The sequence below is a fragment of the Mesoplodon mirus genome (assembly GCF_964341445.2).
Source record: "Mesoplodon mirus genome assembly, chromosome: 9".
Taxonomy (NCBI): domain Eukaryota; kingdom Metazoa; phylum Chordata; class Mammalia; order Artiodactyla; family Ziphiidae; genus Mesoplodon; species Mesoplodon mirus.
In genome coordinates, this window is record NC_138985.1 from 106,881,469 (window position 1) to 106,908,258 (window position 26,790).

At 35.9% G+C, this 26,790-nt stretch overlaps 1 protein-coding gene across 1 annotated transcript in view; it reads left to right on the forward strand.

Moving 5' to 3' along the window:
• LOC309810307 (contactin-associated protein-like 2) overlaps positions 1-26,790 on the forward strand; it is a gene marked incomplete at both ends in the record, with an annotated part of 946,489 nt that overhangs the window by 914,103 nt on the left and 5,596 nt on the right. The window contains 2 exons of the mRNA XM_082632267.1: positions 17,950-18,153; positions 22,863-23,047. Of these exons, the coding sequence (XP_082488393.1) occupies positions 17,950-18,153; positions 22,863-23,047 (389 nt within the window). The remainder of the gene's footprint in view (positions 1-17,949; positions 18,154-22,862; positions 23,048-26,790) is intronic.

The following is a 26,790-nucleotide window of genomic DNA, read 5'->3' on the forward strand; positions in this document are numbered from 1 at the left end:
GAAGTAGGGTGGGTCCTACTGTCACCAAGCAGGGAGCCACAGTTGGTCCTACGTCCATGAATTCTATTGTAATAACATGACCCTGTTCTCTTTCCAGGCCTGAGTCAATGTTGCCAAGTGGGTGCTCAGAATATTCATTGTTTTAAATCAATTAAACAAGAACTTAGTATATGGTAACAATAAAAGCTAATGTTTATTAGCAGTTTACGATGTACCAGATCCTGTTTTAAGTGCTTTACATGCATTGACTTATTCAGTCTTCACAATTCTGCAAAGAACTGCTATGTTGTTACCTTTACCTTTTGATAGTCAAGGAAATTGAGGCTTTGAGATGTCTTGTAACTTACTGAAGGTCACATAGCTTAAGGCAGCAGAGCAGGAATTAGAACCCTGGCAGTCTTAACTAAATCTATGTCAACTGCTCCAGCTACTGTGAACCAGGGTTAGTGGCACTAAAGACACAAAGTCCCTCCCTTCAAGGTGATCTTGATTTAGTAAGATATGAAAATATACATATATATGTTACAATTCTTTGATATTTACAACAAGAGTTGTGCTGTTGCACTAGACTAAATACTAGCAAAAAGAGTAGGAAACATGAAATATTATAGCTGAATGTGGCCAGTGCTTTTATACTTGCTCAGGGTCATCTATTCATCCTTACTGGCCCCAGGTATTTGTAGCATTGAGTGTTTCCCTTAATTTACTCAGATAAGTAATTTTGTTCCCATGTTCTAGAATTAAAATAATTCAATCTTACTAATTATGTTTGTTTGAACATTATCAAGGCACTAAGAATATAAGTTAACTATTACTCTATCATCTCAAATCATTTTGTTAGATTCCATTTCTAGAAACCTCCATACAATAAATGTTTATCATTTTTAAATTAATAATATAACTAATTATATATAGTAGTTAGAGTGTCACAATTTTACTCTAATTTGCAAATTTTGACACTTTGTAATGTAAATAAAATTTAGCAGTCCATAGTAGTCATCTATAAAATGTTTCAATGTCTGTGGATGTTACGTTTTACAATTCTCTTTGAGAATGCCCAATTGATAAAGTGCTAAAGTAATCAGGAAATGTGAATATGCTCTAAAGTTCAGAATTCTGCCATTCTAGAATCTGATTTAAAATCCAAAATTAAAAATGAATGTAAGCTTGACCAAGTCACCCAGAATAAGAGATACTTAATTTTGGAGCTGAAGGGAATCTAAGAAATTACCTGTTTCCTGCCTTCATTTTATAGGCCGAGAGAGTAAATTGATGTCCCCAAGAGCAAATAGGCCAGGGTTCGGTCTGAGGTCTCTGGGTTCCGGTCCAGTGGTCACCTGAAACCTGGTGGGATGGTTATAATGGTATTGCTTCCACGCCATACGTCTTGGGTCATGAGAAAGCTGGCATCACTTTAATTTCCCAGTAAATTTCCTGTCACAGCACACCCTTTATCCCCCTGGAATGAAACCCTGTGCTTTGCTTCTAGGTCTACATTAAGAGAAACTCAGCCATTGACATTTTAAAGACTTAACCGACCTACTATAAATAGCACTTGTAAGCCTTATATCTGTCATGCCTTGGAAAGTGCATAAATTGTTAGGATTGACCTAAAGTGTAAACAATGTCAAATGCAGAAAGTTGAAAATAGGATGTGTAGGCACTGTATCGCAATGTGTCCTATTTCCAAATTCGATTCCTTTCTCTTAGCCCTTCAAAACCAAAACCAAAGCAAAGCAAACCAAAATAACAAAAAAATCTTTCCTAAGATTCATGTGAATTTGTAACAGTTGCCCTTTTATTTTCTGAATTCAAAAATTATCCCCCTCTTTGAGGCTATAAAATTCTACAGCTTTACCAATACGTTTCTAATTTTCCAATAGCTCAACTTTTATTCAAGAGAAAATGCCAGGGAAACCCTTGATTTATGTTAGGAAAACAAATTCAAAGTATAAATTATACAAATTATACAACAGTATATGATATTAATCATTATATAAATTATACAATATAATTATACTCAAGTAAATTAGGGTTTAGAGGGGAGACGGACTAATTTTCCTATTCTGATAGACAATAAAATCTGTATTTTTATGCTGCAAATTTTAAGATTATTTCCTATAAGGTCAGAAAAAGTGGGTAATAATCAAATGGTTAAATAAACAAGGAAAATTCTGGGCCTTACCTCGTTAGAAATGTAAACGGTGAGTGTGGTTTAGATTCTGTGATTCCCCAGGAATCTGAGATTCTACACAATGTATTGGGAAAAGAACTTCCTTTCACCCTCTTAGGTTCTGTGGTTACCCTACAAATTAAACTGACATGGGATAGATGAACAGGAGAAAAGCATACCAATTTTATGTAACATTTTATATGTACATGGGTGTCTTCAGAAGAAGAATGAAGACCCAAGGAAGCCATTAGGCCCCAAAGCTTATATGCCTTTTTAAACAAAGAATGATAAATTATAAGGACGTAACAAGACAAAGGACTTGGGCTGGGGGAAGTTAATTGGGACAGTGATTAGGAAATATTTGGGGAAACTAATTGAAGAGGAGAGGTTTTTGTAGGTTCATTTGTTAAGGTTCCAACTCCTGTTTTGGCTTTGGTTCCCAGACTCTGTTGATAAGAATATTGTTATTGTCTTCCTGGTGTGGGGAGAGTGCCCATTTCATGGGAGATTTTAGGACCTGCTTTTAGGTAGAAAGAGGTCAATCAGAGAGCCCTTCCTGCATCTGCTGTTTCTCAAGTGCCTTCAGCTCAAAATAATCAGTATATCAAAGAGACATATTTTGGGGTGGCATGTTCTGAACCCCTTCAACATTAATGTACTGCTAACACTGGATTTACTAGTTACAAAGTGCCTAGTGAATTTTAATAATTAGACATGGAAACCACAGAGTTTAGTTGCAATAAGCATGTGAAGAATGAGACTGGTCTTTGTAAACTGCAAGGAAGTTGCGTGTAGTGAAATAAATGCACGTCCAAGCAGTGAGAAGAAAACAAAAAAGTCCGTTTGTGGAATGACACCATGTAGCATCCCTCTTACCTATGAAGAGAGCTGCAGTTCCTTGATCATTTTCCATAGGATAATTTAAATATTTCTTGATTATATTTTCACTTTCATATATGTGGTAGTTTGAAATAATCCTTTATTTTCCTGTTTAAAGAAATGAATGCAGTGTAAGTACAGTTAGTTCTCACTATTCACAGCAGTTACATTCTATAAAGTTGCCGTGAACCCTGACTTAAATACTGAACTGTTGATCTCAGGGGGAATACATGATTGGGTTCCTGTGAGGTCTTGGTCACAACATTTTCATCAATGGATATATAACCGTGCTTTATTTGTGTTTCTGTTTAGCACCACCTTATTTAGTATGTATTGTGGATTCATTAACATGGAGCTCACGGTTGACAGCACAGACAAAGCTTATCCAATGCATGTATGTATTTTCTCCAAAAAGCACATCACAGCTTTCTTGTGCTTGGTAACACAAGAAAGCACTTCTGCACTACTCTTGGGAGAGAGGTATTGAAACAGCAAAATTTTCCACAAAAAGCATAGAAATGCAACCAATGTGGCAGGAAATGAAAAGGACACTTTTATACAGTATGAGAGCTGAAACAAGAAGGCAGAGCATTTCCTTGTCAACCTTAGCTGAGAACATGAGCATCCAGTGACTCAAATGTTTTGCCTCTCTGCACATATCCGTGAATGACTTTGAAAGCACCACAAGTATTGGTTTTGGGGGTACAAATAAATTTTAGTGAGCAGGCTAATTTGCAAATACAGAATCTACCAGTAATGAAGGATTGGCTGTATCTGTTAATTGGCAATACTTTTATATTTTTTAAAGATATATTTATTATTTATTTATTTATTTAATTTTTTAAAACATCTTTATTGGAGTATAATTGCTTTACAATGGTGCGTTAGTTTCTGCTTTATAACAAAGTGAATCAGCTATACATATACATATATCCCCATATCTCCTCCCTCTTGCATCTCCCTCCCACCCTCCCTGTCCCACCCCTCTAAGTGGTCACAAAGCACCGAGCTGATCTCCCTGTGCGATGCAGCTGCTTCCCACTAGCTAGCTATTTTACATTTAGTAGTGTACATATGTCCATGCCACTCTCTCACTTCTTCCCAGCTTCCCCTTCCCCCTCCGTGTCCTCAAGTCCATTCTCTACATCTGTGTCTTTATTCCTGTCCTGCCCCTAGGTTCTTCAGAACCTTTTTTTTTTAATTCTATATATATGTGTTAGCATACAGTATTTGTCTCTTTCTGACATACTTCACTCTGTATGACAGACTCTAGGTCCATCCACCTCACTACAAATAACTCAATTTCATTTCTTTTTATAGCTGAGTAATATTCCATTGTATATATGTACCACATCTTCTTTATCCATTCCTCTGTCGATGGACACTTAGGTTGCTTCCATGTCCTGGCTATTGTAAATAGAGCGGCAGTGAACATTGTGGTACATGACTCTTTTTGAATTATGGTTTTCTCAGGGTATATGCCAGTAGTGGGATTGCTAGGTCTTATGGTAGTTCTATTTTTAGTTTTTTAAGGAACCTCCATACTGTTCTCCATAGTGGCTGTATCAATTTACATTCCCACCAAGAGTGCAAGAGGGTTCCCTTTTCTCCACACGCACTCCAGCATTTATTGTTTATAGATTTTTTTAATTTATTTAAGGCTATGTCGGTTCTTAATTGCGGCACGTGACATCTTTGTTGAGGTTTGTGGGCTTCTATCTAGTTGTGGTGTGCAGGCTGCGGGGCATGTAGCCTCTGTAGTTTGCAACAGGTGGGCTCTAGTTGAGGCGCACGAGCTCAGTAGTTGTGGCACGTGGGCTTATTTGCTCTGCCACATGTGGGATCTTAGTTCCCTGACGAGGGATCAAACCTGAGTCCCCTACATTGCAAGGTGGATTCTTTACCACTGGACCACCAGAGAATTCCCAGTAATACTTTTAAAAATATATATATATATATATATATTTGTTTATTTTTATTTATTTATATATATATATATATTTCCTTTTAAGATAGAGTCTTAAGTCCAAAATCTCAGTGAATGAAGCTCAGATTTATTTTGTTTTCTCCCTCCCTCCCTCCTTTCCTCATTTCCTTCCTTCCGTCCCTCCTTCCAACGTTTAGTGTAATATTTGCCTGTAGTTTTATGGTAGCATAGAGTGGTATATCTTTGTATCCTATTATACCATTAAAATTAGGGTTTTTTTTAACCATTCACTCTCTATTTAGCACTAACTGACTTATTTTCTAAGGAATTTGCTTTTTAAGAAATAAAATTTCTTGCTGATACGTACTGCAGTAATTCACAGGTAGATTATGGTATCGTGGAAGATTAATTGTTCAGTCTTCTTATGATCTACTTAGTCTTATATTTTGACAGTATTCAAGTTTAAAGCGATGTGTGGCCAAAAAAAACATACCTGTAGAGTACTAGTAGCAGCGCCTGCTAAAGCAGAGGAGATTTCATTAAAATGTTGGATTTCTGAGTTTCCTAGAAAATTGAATGTTTGAATAACCCCAGAATTGCTGCATAGCTTCAGTTTGCTACAGGTGGAGAGAGACTACCTCCCTTATGCCCATAATACATCCCAAATACTCCCTATTGTTTTTCCACTAGCCAGACCAAGCTTCTTAGACATTAATTTAGCATCTTTTCCCTGTTGAGTTTTAATCAAGGAGAATATTGTCTCTGTTACCCCTATCTCCATCAAAAGTCAGAAAATCATACACAGATCAGTGGAGCTCCATGGTTTTACAACAAGCTAGCATCACTGATTTGTATGAACTGCTTGTTCCCTCTGACCAGTGAAGTTCCTAATTTGAGCAGCTTTCAATTATTTTAGCCCCGTCAGGGCTGATTCTCTGCACAAGTGCTGGGAACTTTGCTCATTTACGGAAGTGAATTAATTCAGCCTGCTCACCAGGGCCTCAGTGGGCGTGCGGGTGTCACCAAGTAATGGGCGGCACCCACGTTCCCAGTGAATCAGATTCCCTCCAATGCCTAAGTCACTTTGGTGTGTTGATGGCGGGGTCACGGAGTACCATTTAGTATTTTATCAGACAGGACCCCGCTGCTGTAGAGGAGCAGAAAGAACACATTATGTCACAACATGTATGCATTCTGAGCTTTATTAATCCTGTTTTATGGTTGAGATAAAAGAGTCACCCAAAGGTATGTGAAATCAAACCAAAAATAAAATGAAGCTGTAATGTACTACATCCTGTGCATGAACTCAAGACATTCTAAGCGTTATGTCCCAGTTTCTTGCAAGTAAGTGCAAATCATTTGTACCAGTTCATTTGGCTTTCAGGAAGGTACAGAGAGTAAAATAAATAAAAATGACCATTTTTCCTATTACATATTGCTACTTGTCCAGGAAACTTTGTAGGAGTTGTTGGGGAAGTATCTGCTGTTTGGAAAAACACTGATTTTACATTTTTAGATTAATGTGAATTTTTTAAGACATGAAATTGAATGAGATAGAGCATTAAAATGTGTGATAGCTAAAGATGGCAGACCTCTGAGATTCCATCTAAAAATTAAGGTGGTACAAATAAGTGAATCCAAATATTTAACATATTTCAAAGAAGAATTTTTGACATTTTGGGTTTGTTTTTAGGGTAGTTTCAATTCCACTAAAATTCCTAGTGCTTTTGTGATATTGGATTTGTCATATCTTTGGAGAAAACCATGATAGTAAGTATTCATCTGAAATTCTTCAGTCACTGTAGAAGCCTTAACTGCTTTGATATACTGGGTAGCAACCATGCATCATCAGAAGGCTTTGCGTTCTTTAATGACACAGTTATCTTCTGTGTATAAGATATCTTCTGTATATAAGGCTTTGTATAACCTTTCTCAACACGATCACATGGTTATCTGCTTTGAGGGAGGTCTTTGCTCTTTCTGCCTCTGCACTCTCTTCTAATCCACGTGTTCTGCCACATCAACACAGGCATTATCTTCCCAAGATGTAGATCTGGTCTTGCGCCTTCCCCTCAGGGCACCATCTTTTCACACTTAGACCAAGATCTTCCATATGAAGTAGTAGATCCTTCATCTTCCAATTCTAACCCTGCCAGGATTCATGACCCTTATGTATTAAAGTTAGGCAGAACTACTGGGCTCTTTAAAGCAACTGCATATGCTCTTCCCCTATCTGTCTGGATTTTTCTTAATCTTAATTCTCTTTCAACAGGGGAGTTCATCTATGAGTTCTTTCTTAAAACTCACCTCTTTAGCTCCATTGCCCCACTTTCTTGGTGCAGTGATACGGATGTAGAAGATATTTTGATGAATTCTAGTTGATATCAGACATTTCAAAATGATTTCTCAGATTCACTTTTTTTCAGATCTATGGAATAAGTCTTGCCAGTAATTTTAAAATTTTTTCCTTGTTTGACCAAATTTTAATTTTTTTCATTTCTAAGATATAATAGGGGAATTTACTGTAGAAAATATTTCAGAATATAGATTATTTGAGGTATCATAAGGCCAAAATATCAGGAAACAGCTGCCATTGAAAAGGTAGTTTATTAATAACTGTTCCTGAGAGGAGAGGGCACATCTGCTGTGGGGGGATGGGGAGGCCAGAGGAGAAGGGGGAGGGCAGGAAAGAGCCTTTATTGTGCTTTCCACAGGAAGGAATGGATGAGGCTGAGTAAGCAGGTTTAGGGTTGGCTAGTTTGAATTATCTCAGAGGCTCTGCAGCACAGAGGCTTCCCTTGTTTGGTACCTGAGCCTGGGGTGATTAGGGCAGATGGATAGTGGCCTGGAGTGTGACAACCAGAGAGAGGAGGTAGCTGGGTTGTGGAGTCTTGATTGGTTGGTTTGTATTAGGACAGTGTGTTTGCAGGAATTGGCTCACCCTGGGAGGGGCAGTGCCCCCAGGGTCAGCAAGGCCCCACGTGTCAACACATCAAAGTACAGAAGACGGAAGATGTGGTTAATACCGAGGGGAAAGTGGAAGCCAGCTGTGGTAGCTTGGAGAAATTGCTGGGGTGTTGACACCCCTTCCACCATTCCCCTTTTACTTATCTGGATAGTTTATCTTTTCCTCAGTATTGTATAAATTACCATGAAAACAATGCCTCAAAACAAGTCCCTAAATCAACCTGCCATCCCTTAGCCAATATAGTGTTGAAATTTGGGTCCAACACTGACAGTAATGTTTTCAGTGGAACTAAAAGTAGAAGTAAGTTTAACTGAGTAATGATACAGAAAATCTGAAATAAATGTTAAGAATAATTTATTTTAAAAGACATTCTGGGGGATTTCTTGATGTCTGGTTCCTTTCCTCATCTGTGAGATATTTACTTAGGGTTTGCAATTCTAGATAGTCTCCTTAGCAGAGAAATAGATTGTATATGGTGAAAAGCTGTAGAGCTATTTTCAGTAAACAGTAATATTATCACAGAGAAGGCAAGTCTAATTTGCTTGACTTTTCGATTTACAAAAATAAATAAAAATAGCTTCCAGGGCTTCCCTGGTGGCACAGTGGTTGAGAGTCTGCCTGCTGATGCAGGGGACATGGGTTTGTGCCCCGGTCCGGGAAGATCCCACATGCCACGGAGCAGCTGGGCCTGTGAGCCATGGCCGCTGAGCCTAAGCGTCCGGAGCCTGTGCTCCGCAACGGGAGAGGCCACAGCAGTGAGAGGCCTGCGTACCACAAAAAAAATTAATAATAAAATTTAAAAAATAATAACTCCAGTATGAGTGTAATGAAAGCATTTCAAGTTTTAAAGTATTTATCCATATCAGAAACACACAGTTGTAATATTTTTTTTATAAATTTATTTTATTCATTTGTTTTTGGCTACGTTGGGTGTTTGTTGCTGCACGTGGGTTTTCTCTAGTTGCTGCGAGCGGGGGTTACTCTTCCTTGTGGTACACGGGCTTCTGGTTGCGGTGACTTCTATTGTTGCGGAGCACGGGCTCTAGACGTTCAGGCTTCAGTAGTTGCAGCATGCAGGCTCAGTAGTTGTGGCTCGCGGGCTCTAGAGCGCACGCTCAGTAGTTGTGGCGCATGGGCTTAATTGCTCCGTGGCATGTGGGATCTTCCTGGACCAGGGCTCAAACCCGTGTCCCCTGCATTGGCAGGCAGATTCTTAACCACTGTGCCACCAGGGAAGCCCTGTAATATTTATATAAATGCCTGTCATTAAAACATGCGTAAGTCTGTACTCTTGGAGGGAAAACTGCTTGCACCAGGTATGGTTTTGAAGGAAAATGAGAACAGAGGAATGCCCCTTCTGCCATGTTGTCTCAAATACCAATAATGGTTTTTTTTTAAATTTTTTTCATTGCAGTATGGTTGATTTAGAATATCATGTTAGTTTCAGGTGTACAGCACAGTGATTCAGTAATATATATATTCCTTTTCAGGTTCTTTTGCCTTACAGGTTAGTACAAGACATTGAGTATAGTTTCCTGTGCTATACAGTAGGTCCTTGTTGGTTATCTATTCTTTATATATAGTAGTATGTCTATGTTAATCCCAGCCTCCTAATTTATCCCTCCCCTCTTTCTCCCCTTTGGTAACCATAAGTTTGTTTTCTAAGTCTGTGAGTCTCTTTCTGTTTTGTAAATAAGTTCATTTGTATCATTTTTTTAGATTCCACATATAAGGGATATCATATGATATTTGTCTTTCTCTGGTTACTTAGTATGATAATTTTTAGGTCCATGTTGCTACAAATGGCATCATTTCATTCTTTTTTATGGCTGAGTAGTATTCCGCTATACATATGTACCACATCTTCTTTATCCATTCATCTGTCGATGGACATTTAGGTTGTTTCCATGACTTGGCTATTGTAAACAGTATTGCAATGAACGTTGGGGTGCATGCAGCTCAAATACCAATTATGTTTAAATCAGTTTAAGAAATGTTTATTGTGTGAGAAATACAAAGTGGAACAAACCAGAGTCTGCTGTACCTTAGGAAAGTTTAAAGTTCCAGAGGAAATCAGACCCATAAAGAGATAATTTCAATATAAGATGAGAAGGGATACAATAAAAGTATCCAAGGGTGCCGTGGAGCAATAGGTGGGGGCTGTTTCACACAAGGAAACCTTTCTAGTAGGTGAGCTTTATCTGAAGCTTGGAGGATGCCTAAACTTAAACTAGATTTTTTAAAAATAGCTGTTCATTGAAAGAAGTGAGCTTACCACAAGGAAAGGCACTAGGTGAAATTAGCAGGGGATTTAGTTGGTTTTACCATCAGCAGCACTTAAGGAGAAAGATGGTGCTAAAATGTGAGGGTGTCAGGAAGGCAGGAGCTCTATCACTGAGGGTCTTGCAGGCCACACTGGAGAGTTTTTCAGTAAAAGAGTTTATTTCAGAAAGATCTTACTAGCTTCAGTGTGGAGGATAAATTTAAGGGGAATAAGACTGGAGGGTGGGAGTTGCTCATTCACAATTTTAATGCAATAGACAGTATGTGAGGTGATGGGAGCCTGGTGGCAGTGCATATAAAAAGTCAGCTATGTGTTTGAAAAACACAGACATGCTAAATTTCACTGGACTTGGAACTGATGGAACATAGGTGCATGAGAAAGGGAGGAGCGAAGGAAAGGCCCAGAGCTCTGTCTTAAGTGACTGGATAATGGATATAAGAACAGGAGCAGTAAGACCCAGAGAAAGAATTATGTGTTGGGCAGGTAGAGTTAGATATGCCTGTGGAAGGTCCATGTGGATCAGTCTTCCAGGCAGCTGGATACTGGAGTCCCAGTGTTGTGGATAAATGAAATCAGACTTCTCTGATGTGATTGTTCTTGTCTGTCCTACCATGAGTTATCAAGCTCTTAAGGGGAAAGCAACACATTTTAAGGAGAAATATTGCACAAAATGTGAGATGATGGCCTTTATGAAAGAGCCTTTATGGTTTTTATTTTGTTTTATTTTTCCCAAAGTAAAAGTGATTATTTTAAGTCTGTCTCTACATTATATTTTAAAGGATTTGAAGAAGGCTCACTTGCTGCTACTACTCTAAATTAGCTGTTATTGACATTTTAGAATCTATTTAAACTATCTATTTACATTTAGACCACAGATATATTGAAAGGAAAGGGCAGTGGGTTAGAAGAAGGAGATTAATCAGAAACAGTCTGCAGAGGAGATGAAATGGACTCGGTTCCACTAGAGTTAATGTCTGTCAATTAAATAACACTGAGTCAATTAATAATAATGGCATGAATTTTTCCCCCCACCACAAAAAAAGTAACACGAAATTACCATTCTTTTTCTCTAACAATTGAAACCTTGGTTATATTAGTAGTTGTGGCACCAAGGGTGGATCAGAGTGATTCTTGAAATTTCTTCCAATCTAGTGATTCAGATTTTTAAAGAAAAAGTTTAAAGAAGTTTATTCTACTTTAATCCAGTGCTTTGAGTGTGCATGACAATATGCAATCATTCAACAAATACTTAACGAATATTGACTTACCCACTGTTGTAGTACTGAGCTTCAGGGTGGAGTAAAATTAAGTCTCTGATGCATATACATTCTTGGAGGTGGAGGCATGCTGTAAATTCATGAGCCTGTCAATATATCAGGTAGTAGGTAGAGATAAATGCTATGAAGAGGAAGACCAGTAAGTAAGTAGCTAGAGATGAAGATGGCAAACGTGCTATTTTGTAAAGAAAGGTCTAGATAGACATATCTAGAATATTGACATCTGACTTAAAAAAAAAGAGAAATAATACATAGATGTGCATCTATGTAAAAATTTGCAAAACTAAGCAAATGGCACCTCGTAGTATTTTTCAACTTTAGTTTCAGAGAAATATTTCACTCTTGAAAGTGACTTGGGTACTTATATAAATTACATAATGTTAGATTTCACACTACCTCATTAACATACATCTCTACTGATATCTTTAACTAGGCAATTCAAATGCTTTAATTAAACACTTTAGAAATTTAAAGTCAGAAAATAATTGTTCCAGTGCTCAAGAGTCTCACTACAAGAATGCTCAATGTATCAATAGAAATGTTTGGATTTGTAGAAAATGTTGCTATTTGTAGAAAACCACAAATTCCTTAGACAGATGTACAAAAAGTATTTTGATATCTATGTGGTGTGATTGTAACTAATTTAAATTGATTATTTTTTTGCTTTCTTAACATGACATAAATTTTTTACAGTGAGTACATATTAATTTCATGAAAATAAAACAAAATTATTTTAAAATATTAGGGCTTATGCATTACCACTTAAATATTAATAATCAAATTTATTTAAGGAGTAATCAGTAATCACTTAAACACATACTAGCAATTATCATTATTGCTTTTAAAAGTCACTGTTTATGCAAAAACATTTGATTAACATGAAAAGAGCTTCAAAATCCTTGTAAATCCTTATGAAATAGATAACTAAGAAACATTTTATAAGTTTTTGTCCTTTTTTTCTGAATAATTTACTTATTTTGTGGAAGAATAGATCATATAGATGATAACTATATTTGTAGAAAATTTATTGTGTGCAAAGTGAAAAAATAAAAAACCTGCAAGCTTCTCAGGGCCATTGTACAATAAAAGAAATGGGGGGGCTTCCCTGGTGGCACAGTGGTTGAGAGTCCGCCTGCCGATGCAGGGGACACGGGTTCGTGCCCCGGTCCGGGAAGATCCCACATGCCGCGGAGTGGCTGGGCCCGTGAGCCATGGCCGCTGAGCCTGCGCGTCCGGAGCCTGTGCTCCGTAACAGGAGAGGCCACAACAGTGAGAGGCCCGTGTGTGGGGAAAAAAAAAAAAAAGAATTGGGGGTTCCTTGGGAAAATGGCTGATTCTAGGTCTGGGGCAGGAAAAGTGCAAGATAAGCTTAGGGCATCATATAGTGACAGAAAGAGAGAAGAGAAAGAGGAAAAAGGAAGAGGATGAGGAGGGCTAGGAAGAGGAGAGGGAGGCTTGAGAAGGGGGAAGAGGGGGAAGGGGGAGAGGAGGAGGGGGAAGGGGGAGGTGAGGAGGGGGAAGGGGGAGGGGAGGAGGGGGAAGAGGGATGGGAGGAGGGGGAAGGGGGAGGGGAGGAGGGGGAAGGGGGAGGGGAGGAGGGGGAAGGGGGAGGGGAGGAGAGGGAAGGGGGAGGGGAGGAGAGGGAAGGGGAGAGGAGGAGGGGAGAGAAGGGGGAGGAGGGGAAGGGGGAGGGGGAAAAGTGGAGGGGGAAGAGGAAGCAGCAGGGGCCACACCTGTCAAAGAGACACAGAAGCCAACCTGAAAGAGCTCCCAATGGCAAAGTTGAAAATTTTTGAATATTGATAAGTATTGAATTAAACTCAAAGAATAAATAAACATGCACAATCCCATAATTATATAACTAAATGATTGAATGAATGAATAAATAGAAGAAATCTTCTTTACAGAAGAATTCCAAATAGTATATGTAGATACTCCCCCTCCAGGAGGTAGAACTTAATTCCCCTTACCTTAAACATGGGCTGGACTTGGTGACTCACTTCCGCAGAATAAAGTATGGAAAAGGAAAAATAGTAACCTTATAGTGAAGAAACTCGGCAGACATCACCTTGACCACTATCACAAGTGGAAAGTCATGTTGAAATCGTGCCTCCCCTGATAGGAAGTGCTGAGGACACCCCAACTCTGTGGTTTTCTCCCCAGACTACACCAGTCTAGTCATAAGAAAACTCCAGACCAAGCCAGGATGAGAAGGATTCTACAAAATACCTGACCGGTACTCTTCTAAAGTGTCAAAGTTATGAAAGACAGGCTGAGAAAACATCACAGATTGGAGGAGTTGAAGGAAACTAAGGAAACATGATGACGAAATGCAACGTGAGATCCTGGACTGGATCCTGGATTAGGAAAAGCAAACAAACAAAAACATTTGTGAAAACTGGTGAAATCCAAATATAATCTCTATTTCAGTGAATAGTGTTATACCTAAGTTATGTCTTAGATTAGACAAATGTACCGGTTATGTAAAATGTTAACATTAGAGGAAACTGGGTGGAGGGTGTGTGGGAACTGACTGTTCTATCTTTGCAACTTTTCACTAAATCAAAAATTATTCCAAAATAAAAAGTGTATTAAAAAGAAAACTGCAACAGATTCTTATTGAAGAAACTGGACATCCAAATGATGGTATATTTTTAGCTAATTAAAATCCTGTTTTGGGAAAAACAATATATGAGATTGAAAAAAAAAAACAAACTATAGTGTTTAGTAACAAAACTATATAAAGTATGATCCTTCTGTGTATCTATGTACATACGTATACATTACATATATACAAATTAAAATAATCAGAAATGTAAGTTATCAGTAGTTATTTCATGAAAATAGAATTATGTCCTTTTAATTTTCTTCTTTAAACCTTCCTATTATTCTCAATTTTCTATATGAAAATGAAACATTTATGAGAAAACAAGAAATCAAAAGTAATTCCTAAGTACTTATTTGTTTACGTTGTGGTGCTATTTTCAAATACATTTTTAATTTTTTCAAATAAATAGCATAAATTACATTTCTAATTATATATATTCTTACTTTATGTAAGTGCCTTGCTGCACGAAACTCAATAAAACATACTAATTTGCTAAAACCTACAATTTCCCCACATTATAAATAGATTGCCCAAAGCTCAAGCTATTATTATACATTTTGGACCACAATTAAATGAAATGACATTCTCCTTTCTCTTTCCCTTCCTCTCTCTCTCTAATTACACACACACACATATATGTAATAATGTATAGATTCTTGCATTATTCCATCCATTAGATAGAGAGATAGATGCATAAAATCTAGAGTGACACACCATCAACACTGGTTACCCATTAAGACTGGTGTTCTCTTGTTTTTGGGATTCACATTCTACATTCTATATTTCTGTATTGTTCATTTCTTTTTAAAAATAAACATATATTACATTTGTAGTAAAAATTAGCAAAGGTACTTTTTTAAAATAATAAAATCTTTAGATGATAAACAATTTTCCAAAATATCTCATCTGAGTATCTCCAAATTCAGAAAGTAAAGACTAAGTAACAATGAAATGTTTTAAAATAAAAACCTTCTCTGCTGTGACGATTTGATGAATTGGGCACATTACCAGCTCTCTGAGTTATTGTTAGAAACAAAATCATGGAACCACTGTGATTTTGCATTCACTTTTTGACTAGCCATAGTGTTGTTCAGATTGCTTAAACAGTTCAACCACACATATTTAATCACTGCATAGAAAACTTTGTTCTAGGGAGTGAAAAGCAATCAGGGGAAAAAATATGGCTTGTCCCAAAATAAGCACAACATACTATTAGATGTCAAATGAAATTATAATGTATTTTGTAGGAAATGGAACTAAACTCTGATGGATTTTACAATATCCCAGACTCTCTTAAAAGTGTATGGTGTGTGCTTATGTATAAATTATACACCATAGATTTCTAGGAATTTTGTAATTTCAAAGCCAGCTCTGAGTTCACATCCACATGCTAATATTGTGCAAGCATTTAACCCATTCCTAGAAGAACAGTTTGGATTTTGTGATGTGAGTGATCTGGCTTGCAGAGCATTTTTATTAGTTTCTCAACCGACCACTGACCACTTACTATTTGTAAAATGAGGTTTGGTCCTCATGAAAAACATTCCTTGTGGTTTTTTTTTTTAACATCCTAGGACTGTCTAAATGATGACCATCCTTCTTGTCACTTACTTCATTGCCCTAAAAGTAAGGAAGAAAGGCATCAACATTTGCATAAGTCACTATTCTGTACCTGGATCTGAATGTATATTTTGAGTTAGGAGGAAACGGGGGAGGGGTGAATTCTTTCCTCTGTCTAAGCTTCAGGAACATTTACTTCCTAAGAGATGAGTGGGGAATATTTTTTGTCAATTAATATATATTGAAGGTGTATAAAACGACTGTCATTGATATGAAATTGACTGCAAAATTACTTTCTGGAATTCAGCATTTACTCCCTCCTTCTGACTTTTTGTTTATGCACTTTTCAAGACAAAAAGTCATTTCAACCAGCTGCTGGATTATAAATTCAACCTGGGATCCAATAATCAGATTCCACGTTTTCTCTGTTTTATCTCTCATCACAGATGATAAAGATATTGCAATTGGAATTCAGTTGTGACAGTATAGATGATTAAGCTAAAATCTAATTGGCTTTGCAGTGTTAGCAGAAGCCAAAATTTAATGGCTGCTTTTTTTCCTCCATAGTAAATAAACCTCTGTGATTCACACTCTCAGAACAGAATTCTGTTGATTAAGAAAATTCTTATGATTATACAAAGTCTTATAGTGAATTATTGACTATAAGAATTAAAACAAAATTCCAAGTTATATGTTTCTTTGTGAACTTTTTAGAATGTAACAATTCTCTGAACTATTACTTAAAAACATAAATGTTTGCAGTGGTAGGATATTTTTAAATATTCAAAATCTATTGATGATTTGAAAGGAAAAGTTAGAGATATTCTAAGCAATGTTTGAAATAACTTTATTCATATCAATTTACTTTATAGAATTAGTTAAAAGCAATACTTATACTGGCAAGTACTGCACAGAAAGAGTGAATATACCTATGGTAGCTCTGCTCTTCCGCCTCGGCTGCCATGATGTAGCGTGCTATTGTTACTGTTACCGGGATCCAAAGTATTCCCCATGCTGATTGAAGAAAACCAGTGCCAGAGAACTAGGACATGTAATGAGAAGATATTTCTCTGACAGGCTTTAAACTTGCTATTATTTTTCTCCAGTGTCTCCCTGTGGATTCTTTGGCAAGACCTTACCCCAAACTGAGAGGCAGCTTCATCCTGGCTTATAATTCTAAGATAATTAGAACTGTCCAATTTGTCTAGATTCTCTACAATTTAATATTAAGAGCTAAAAGTATTTTCAATGATAAAGGTCTAATTATGGTAACTAAGCTTCTATTTGTACTTAAAATTTGATCTGAATGATTACAGTTCATTGTTGACCCATTCCATGGGTTGGCAACCCACTAACCAACAGTGTGTAATAAATAAAATAATCTCATTTTCTATTTCTGGTGTGAATAAGTAGCAATTATTAAACTATTGCCCGCCATCCCTTGTTTCTGAGCATGGTGAAAAAATTGTTCACATTTCTAAAAAAGTTTATATTTCATGTCTTCAATGAAATTCCCTAAAATCAAATTAGAACTACTCTTATCATAGTATAGGCTAGATACTTGTTCTTCTAATTATATGGGTGAGGATGTCTTTGTTTAGTGTAGTTGAAAACATGGGCAACCCAATTCTCCATTCCAAAGGCAAGGGGCTAACAAGGAATTTGAGACAGACATGAGTCCTAGAAGCAAATGGTAAAACCTTCTTAAAGTTCAGTTCACTATATCTAGGCACTACCATAAAGTTAAGTGAAACTGTAGTAGAATATAAAAACCATTAGAAAAATGAGTATACCATAAACCCTGCATTCCAAGATCCTTCATTGTTATGTCATGGAAAATAAAAATTGTGAGCAAAATATTGATATATATTTGAAATCATAAACACTCAGCCTCATTTAGGAAGGAAAATAATAAAATCTCATAATATCTCAGAGATTAAAATTTTTACTTTTTTCAAGTAAACTCCAAACTTCTAAGTTAAAAATTTGAAGTGTGTAAGTCATTGATGGAATTTATGTTATTAGTATTACAATTTATATTGATAAAGGTTTCTGTGATCATTCTTTATGAGTACTTCCCATAAAATCCACTTCAGGACACACAATCAACCAAAATAAGAAATAGAACAAGAACCCAGGGCTAAAGAGTTTTCAGGAAAAAAACACTTTTTTCTCATTTATTCTGTGTAGACACTCACTGAAAGAAGATATACTTCACACTGGATGGCAACATACAATAATTAAACTAACATATTATTTATTTCTTCTTTCAGGGGCTGATGTTATCAACTTTGATGGTCATGTTGTGTTACCATATAGATTCAGAAACAAGAAGATGAAAACACTGAAAGATGTCATTGCTTTGAAATTTAAAACCTCCGAAAGTGAAGGGGTACTCTTGCACGGGGAAGGACAGCAAGGGGATTATATTATTTTGGAACTGAGAAAAGCCAAGCTGGTCTTCAGTTTAAACCTAGGTATGTCCTGACTTTTGGCACCATTCTTTTCATTTATTAGTCTTCCCATTAGTTAAATGCTAATAGTCTTTAATCCTTAAAATGTAAATTACAAAAAGAGTTCACATTATATTGTCAATCCAGTTTTAATTCATAGTGGTTGATATATATTGATATACTTATTCATTCAAAAATATGTATTAAACACCTGTACTCTGCAGGTACTATACGAGCATCTAGGATACAGGGGTGAAAAAAATGGAGTTCTTTGAGTTCATGAAGTTTATGACACAGTGGAGGCATCAGACACTATATTATCTATTACTAGTTTTATAAAACAACTAAAGAACCAAAGAAATGACTTCAAATAATGATGAGGAGTATGAAATCAATTAAATAGGTTAATATATAAAATAGGTTAATATATAAAGGATATTGCATAGGCAAGATGGGTCAACATTAGAATATGTAGTGAAGAAAGTCCTCCCTGAGAAGATATTCATGCTGAGATTTCAGTGATGACAAAACAAGCCCTAAAAATATCTGAGAGAAGGTTAATTGAGAGGAGGGAATCACGAAAGACTAAGACCTGACATGCTCAAGGAACAGGAAAAGGCTGGTGTGGATATTTGTAATGAGTAAGTAGGGTAAAAGATGAAATGCAAACATTGAGGATTGTTGAAATACTGTAGTATCCTTAGGGCGTGGTAAAAGGTTTAGATATTATTTTAAGAATGGGAAGCTATTAGTAGGCTTTAAACTATAGCATCATGATCTTATTTTTTTTAATGTACTGAGACTTCTGTAAGAGAAAACACTTGCATCAACATGAGAGTCTGGTACAGTGAGAGACAGTGAGAGACAACACTGCTTGGTACAGTGAGAGACAGCACTGCTTGCAGAAGGTGGCTATCAGTGGAGATGTAGAGAAATTGATCCACTTGGGAGATGATTCTGGTGGTAAATTCAGTATCATTTGTAATGATTTGGATATGGAGTAAGACAGAAAGATAATGTATAAGGGATAATTCCTAGGGTATGGCTTGAGTTCCAAATGGACATTAGTGCCATTTTCAGAAATACAGAAAGCTTTATTTTCTCCACAGAGTTTCTTCTAATAGAGAAGTATTAGTTTTTTCCAACAGAGGAAGTCTAGAGATCTGTTTGGATATGGTGCATTTTCGTTGCCTATTAGGCATCAAAGTTGAGATTCAACCAGGGAGTTGCATGTATGAGATTAACAGGAGAAGATACTACACGGAGACTGAGGAGAAGTGGACAGTGGATAGGAGGAAATACTAGTAAGTGGCATCACAGAGACCAGGGAAGGACAAGAGACGGTCTGCTATGGTCTACTGTTTCAAATTCGCCTAAAATGTCACTTAAAGAAGAAGACAGAAAAGTGAGGTCACTCTTTGGCAACATTGTGGTTACTGTTGATTTATTCTCAGTGGAATAGAAAGGACAGTAGTTTTATTGTCATCAGTTAAGAAAAGATGAAAGGTGTGGGAATGAATATTTTAAATATTATCAACTAGAAATGAAGGAATCAGACACGATATGTTTACTGGAGAATGAGATGAAACTCAAAGAGGGAGTTATTGTTTTGTTTTGGGCTTTTGTTGTTGTTTTTAACTGGACAATCCTAACACATGTTTGGTTGTTGATAATGTAGCTAAGGTTTACTTAAAGCTAATGGGAAGATCCACAACACAGATACTGACATTCAAAGTTACAATTCATGCAAATCAACAGTACATTTATCCTCCTCTTGCTTGCCTAAAAATTTCGGGATTTATGCAAGAGTTGTTTGAAGGGCATCATATATTCTGTATTTTTTATGCTGCAGTGACTTTAGAATTCTATAAAGATTTTATAGTCTATAAAGATTATAAAAGACTTTATAATCTTTATAGAATTCTTTTATAATCTTTTAAAATTCACATGTTAAATGCATCCCAATGGAAAGCTATAAAGCTAAAAATTAGAACACAAAAAGAGATCCTGCCTATTTACTTTCCTTGTCAATATGGTTGTTCCAACATTCTTAAATATGGCTTGTGTCCCTTATATTAACTTTTATTACTTTGAAAATCAAAATTATACTAAAAATTAAGACTTCAGTTAGTTTTTTTGGTTGATATTACTTGCTATAGTGTCTACAAAGATTTATCTTTTATTATAAAACTTTTCACATTCAAAATCTCTGATAGAAATAATAATTTCTATAACAAAAATGCTGATAATATAATGACACAAAAATATTTAAATTTTTATATTAAAAAATCATAAAATGAAAATGCCTGCCAAAACCTGGGAAAAGGCAAATGTCAAATATAGAAGTTTAATGTCATTCATGAATAAAAATTCATTCCACTCTGTAATAATACCAAGACTTTAGGAGGAAAATATTGCCAAAAAATATAAGGAAAACTTGTAGAAGAAACATTATAAATAATCTATAAACACCAAATGCTCAAACTATCTATAAAAGAAATGTACAATAACATAACAAGATTCCAATTTTTTCAAGTAAATAAATTTTAAAAATGACAGTATCTGTGTTGGTGAGTTATGTGACAAAAAGAATTCTTTGTACTGTTCCTGAAAATATTTCAAGAAAACAATTTGGTCATGTATCTTCAGATATTTTAAATTCTTTATATATTTTGGTCCAATAATCATAAAGAAATAATAAGAAATAACTTTAGGATTTAAGTCCAAGGATGTACTTTGCAATATTTGTTACAATAACAAAAATTGAAAGAAATAAAGCTTAACATATAGAAATAGGTGGGTATGTGTTTAAAATATCTGTGAATAATTTGGGGAATACTGTACAGCATTAAATGAGAACCACAGGAAAATAATATATCAATATTTTTATATTATGTGTATGAATTATATGTATTATATAATTATATGTATATATAATTAAATGTATATAAATGAAAAATGTCTGGAAGGAAATAGACCACACTATCTTTAGTGATGGAAATGAGTGATTAAAATTTTACATACTAATTCTTTATAATATTCTCTATTTGTAATATTAAACATGTTTTCATGCATTACCTGGGAGAAAAATATCCCTAAGTAGTTTTTGAAAAAAAAGTTTCAGTAGAAGCTAAGAAGGAGGGATGGGGGAAGAGAAACCAGAAAACCAAACATAAGTGCTTTTTAAAAACATGCACGCTCACACACACACATGCACACACACACACTCAGAGCAGTTGGATCATATCCAAAGAAGTTTATTTTTTCAAACCTTTCTCCTGTTTTTTTTTAAAAAAAGTGAAACGTACAGAGTAGCCTTTAAAAGCCTCTGGGGCTTGTAAGAATGTGACATTACTGTTCTGAAACAAGAACTGATCATATGGCCTCACAAAAAAGATCATTACCATGTCATTGGAAAGCAGTTTGTGTAGAGTTTTATTGACTAAAATTTATGACAGCCATGGAAACACATCCACTCAAATATCTGCTGTCACTCTTTAATGCTGTTACCTAAATATCTGGCACGTGAGTTGCTGCTTAGTCTTCTAGTCTAAATATTTAAAGTAATGAAACTGAATGTAGTCTTTCACTTAAATTTATTCTTTCTTTTCTTTCTCCCTGTCCCACCGCCAATGTACATACACAATCATAATCACAATCACAGGGCAACATTTGATTTCATCACCAAAAGGAAAGAAATTTCATCTAGGAAATCCATAGAAAATGTCAGGTATAGGCATATTAGCATCCTAAATGTGAAAAAATGAAAATAATTTAATTCTTCAGTCAATTGTGTGTTTCTCTGATTTCTATTATGCTATTTATTCTGAAGCAATATTGTATTTTTATAGCATTTAGCTTTGCCTGACCATCAAAAGCAATGCTTGATGAGACAAAATAAAAAATGGTAAAAAATATGTAAACAGCATCCAGAGATGACCTTAGTAATAAACATTTCAGATTCTCACAACCTTCCACTCTTATTTATAGTCTTGTTGCTATAGAGATACTATTTCAAAACTGGATTAATGCTGCATATATAATTTTGCAGTTTTTTATTTTAAAGTATAACTTGGGTAAACTTTCCATGACATTAAATATTATACTGATTATGGCTTTTGGAATCAGAAAAAAAAAACCCTGAAAATTGTCATGCCATGTTTTCTTGACCAAAAATAATAATAATAACAACAACAATAATAATAAAAAATTAACAGGTAACATTTAATGAATGTTCACTATATGTCAGGAAGTGTGTAAGTTCTTTGCTTGTACTAATTAATATAATCCTTACAGCAGCCTTGTAAAGCAGGTACTATTATTATTCCCTTTTATACATGTGAGGAAAGAGAGGCCCAGAGAACTGTCAACTTGGCTAGGATCATGGAGCAAGCCAATGGTGGAACCAGCATCAGAATCCAGAGCCCCAGAGCCCATGGGGCACTGACTTTATAAAGAATCTACCAAATTTAGCAGAATTCATGGCACAGTAATTAAAAAAAAAAAAAGCTCATGTTTTTTAAGGGAGCAGACTTTTTTCCGTCTTTAATAGCTTTTATGTAGTTTGAACATACAACTGTTTTTAAGTGTAGTTACATGTTGGTTTTCCCATGTTAACTTCAATAGACAGAGCTTTAGAGAAACGTCCACCCTTGGTGTTGTAGATGAAAGGTCTACTTCGACATAGAGTCGTGATGGATTTGCCTTGTTTCTTTTCCACTCACGTGACTCAGGAAGCAACCAGCTTGGCCCCATATATGGCCACACGTCCGTGATGACAGGAAGTCTGCTGGATGATCACCACTGGCACTCTGTGGTCATTGAGCGCCAGGGCCGGAGCATCAACCTCACCCTGGACAGAAGCACGCAGCACTTCCGCACCAACGGGGAGTTCGACTACCTGGATTTGGACTATGAGGTAAATTTGAGGATGTATAAGTTGTAATGCATCAAGTAGTGGCTGCCTCAGTTTCCTACTGTCTTGTTGTATTATTGTTAATCATATACCTTCCTATACCATTTTCATTTTATCCTCCAAAGAAAACTTAACTTACAACTTCACAACCTAATTTGTTAATATGTTGTTTTATTTATTTCTAAATTATTCATAATGAGTTCTTAAAACATTTTTAAAAAAACTTGGTACCAAAATAACATACTGATATATTTAAAGAGAAGGACCATTTATCATGTTATCATGGCCATTTAACAAAACCACAATAAATTTAAGTTGTAATCTTTCCTTTGGTAGTTAATTATAACATAAATCACCTGTTGTTGATGATGTACAGTATATTATGTACATAGGATTGTCTAATATTTATTACAAAATATTGAATAAGAAATCCTGAGTTCTGGTATATGTTAAGTCATTTATACATTCCTGTCTGTAGAGAGTTCTTTTGACAAGTTCTGTTTTCTCAGATATCATTGTCATAAAAGAAATAAAAATACAGAATATTTTAAAGAGATTGTCCATAAATAAGAATATTTTTTTACCTTCCAAATGATCAAAGATTAAAAAATAATCAATGATCATATTGGTACAGTAAAAAATATATATTCTCATAATATACTGGTAGGCATATCAAGTTTTTTAATTATTTGGAGAGCAGTTCAACCTTAAAATGTCCATCAAAAATGTTCATCATAAATAGGGATAAAAGTTCTGTAAGAAGATGTTCATCACTGGGGCACCCCTATGAGTTTGCTGTGCCATCTCCATGTGCCTTGGCCCCCAGTTTTGAAATTGCAGATATATACATATACATATATGTATGTTACTGATATCCATACATAAATCTTTTAGAACATAGAATGTGCTTACCATAACATAGTAAGTGAAAAAGTCAGGATTTACAACTATGTTATTTTCTTTATATGTTTAAATCGTTTCTAAATTTTCTGTAATATAAATACATTATATATATTTCTAAATAGAATATGCCATATAAACCTTGATATAGAGACTTTATTAACATTAAAATAAATCTAAGGTTATCAGGAAATAATTACTCCTCCAAACATCTCTTTAAAGTAAAAATGATTGTTGAAAGGGAAAGAATGTGAAAATCCCCAAAATTTCTATCTTCTGTAAATTAATATGAATCTTGACTTATGTGGCTTATCTCCTACTGTAGGAGAGAATTTAAAGATGAATTATTCATTCTCCATTAATAAACTTTGAAGTACCATAGAAGAGGTGAGAAATCCTGGAACATTAGTAATGGGCAAACACAATTCCAATTTTCAAAAAACAGAATTAAAAATTTGGGGTTATAGACCCTTTGAGTTTGCGATGAAATCTATGAATATTCATGCACACACAATGCTTTCTATGGGGTCAGCAGTTTCATCGACACTTCGAAGCCCCTCTAGATAGAATACCATGTTTGAGAACCTCACCTGTAGACTAAAATGCCTGAGACATATTTGTTAGAGAGACACAGGAAAAAAAATTTAATTTACTAGAAAGAATCAGGAGAGACTCAACATATTTCTTTCTCTTTGTAGAGCTACTACCTGTTTACTTTCCTCAAATCCTGCAGTTACTGGCAAAAGCTGCAATGAAAATGGTTGGGCCTACCTTTATATCTCGACATGTTTACCTGAATATAAAGGGATTCTCTTGGCTTATTTGTTTAAAGAAAATTAGGGACTATAGTAGAATCAGTCTCTCAGTGTTTTTGCACACATCTCCTTGCACAGAAGGGCTCATTATGGCTACCAAAAGACACACCTATTACTCAGGAAATTGCAAGGATTTTAGGAGCTCTGTGCCAGGAACTGGGAACAAAGACCAAAAATATTTATTATACTACACCATTATTCAATATTTCCATCATGTAGACAAAATAAACGTAAATAACCTCAGGAGCATACATGATAGGAAAATGTAGACATGAGTTCTGAGTAGTTATTAATTCTTTTGTTTAATGTAATGTATTGAATTTAAAGCTTATATAATTTAATTTTTAACAATGACTCTAACAGTCAGTTCTCATGAGCCAGTATTGGCAGGACCCAGCACACCACTGCCAGTGGCTAATTAAATAATACCTAGCCTCATTCCCGGGGATATATTGATACATCATGAAAGAAGCAATAGAAGACAAGTTTGTTCCTTTGACATAACTCAATTCGGGCATTTCTTGGGGAGAGAAGCCTTAACCGTTCACCTCACTGACCTCTCTGTAGCCTGTTAAAAGTGAGCCAGTCACCGTTGCAGTCAAGCTGTAGCTACATGGTGACCTGAGAAGCGTGCAAGGGTGTACAGAGGCAGTTCACTTCATTCTTCGTCCTCCAGCCAGTGACAACACAGGGCAGGACACAGACTGGTGTTTGTCCTGGCTTCTCTCCCTTCTTTATCCAAATGCCAAGATACACCCACTTTGGATGTTATGCCCTTGCCTTTGCCATACGTCTCTGCTTGGAAAGTAGAAGAATGCCTCCCCCTTGTCCATTGCAGAACTGGGCTAGGATTTTAGAAACTGGTTGGGAGTTTGTAGAGAATCAACTGCATGAGCTCAAATTGGAGCCATAATCCTGGGTTTGAATCCCTTTTTGCCCCTAACTCGTTGTGTGACAGTGGTGAAATCACATTCCCTTTCTATAAAGTGAATATAATAGCACATTGCTCATAGGGTTATGTGAGGAGACAACAGGAAGTAATAGAAATCACCACATATATCAGTTATAATTAATAAGACTGAACATAACAGATACATGTTTATTCCTTTCACATAAAAGGAGCCTACAGGCAGGTAGCCCTGGGCTCAAATAGCAGCATCATGGTCATCAAGACCACAGTCTACTTTTATCCTGCTGCTACTCCATCCCCTCTGCAAATTACTCCAAGATAGTCACTCACGTTCCAATTTGCATTCCAGACAGTGCGAAGGAAGGGAGTGAAGAAGACTGTGCCCCCTCCATCCCTTTAATTATAGTTCTTGGAGTCACACACAACCCTTCCGCTTAAATCTCATGAGACCAAAACTTGTTCAAAGAGGTTGGTAAATGCCAGGTATTGTCTGGGGAGCATGTGCCTAGCTGAAAAGCAATGTTTTTTTCTTAAAGAAGGTGGGAGAAAGGACACTCAGAGGTATCTAGCAGTCTCTGCTACCCTTTGGAAACTCTTAGTAGCTAACAAAAAGGTCAGTGCAGTTCTTTTTTAGAGTCAACATTGTCATTGAATGGCAGTGCCATTCATAAGGCAATTGTGTGAGTCATAGCAATATCAGATTATTAATCTAACAACTGCAACAGTTTTTTTTTACCATGAGAATGATTACAATATCAGAATGTGTTTCCTTTTATTGATGAGAATACATAACAAGAAACAAGTAGCGAGCACCTAATATCAAATGATGAGTTACGTTAGGAATTGGGATTTGAACCCACATCTCTTAATTGTAAGGAATCTGGTAAATTGAGCCTGTGATGCTTCACCAGGGTACCTTCTATAAGGTAGAACATGAGCCAAGGGTTGTCGAAAACAGAGAAACTGTAAGGAGTGTGTGAATCATTATCCGGAAGGAAAATGAAAGTCCCACCATAAAGAAACTACGCACACGGAGAAGGAATAAAACAATACTTTTAACTAGCATTTAGTAATATTATTCAAAATGTGATGTTGCATGTCATTAAGCCTGGAAGATTTTA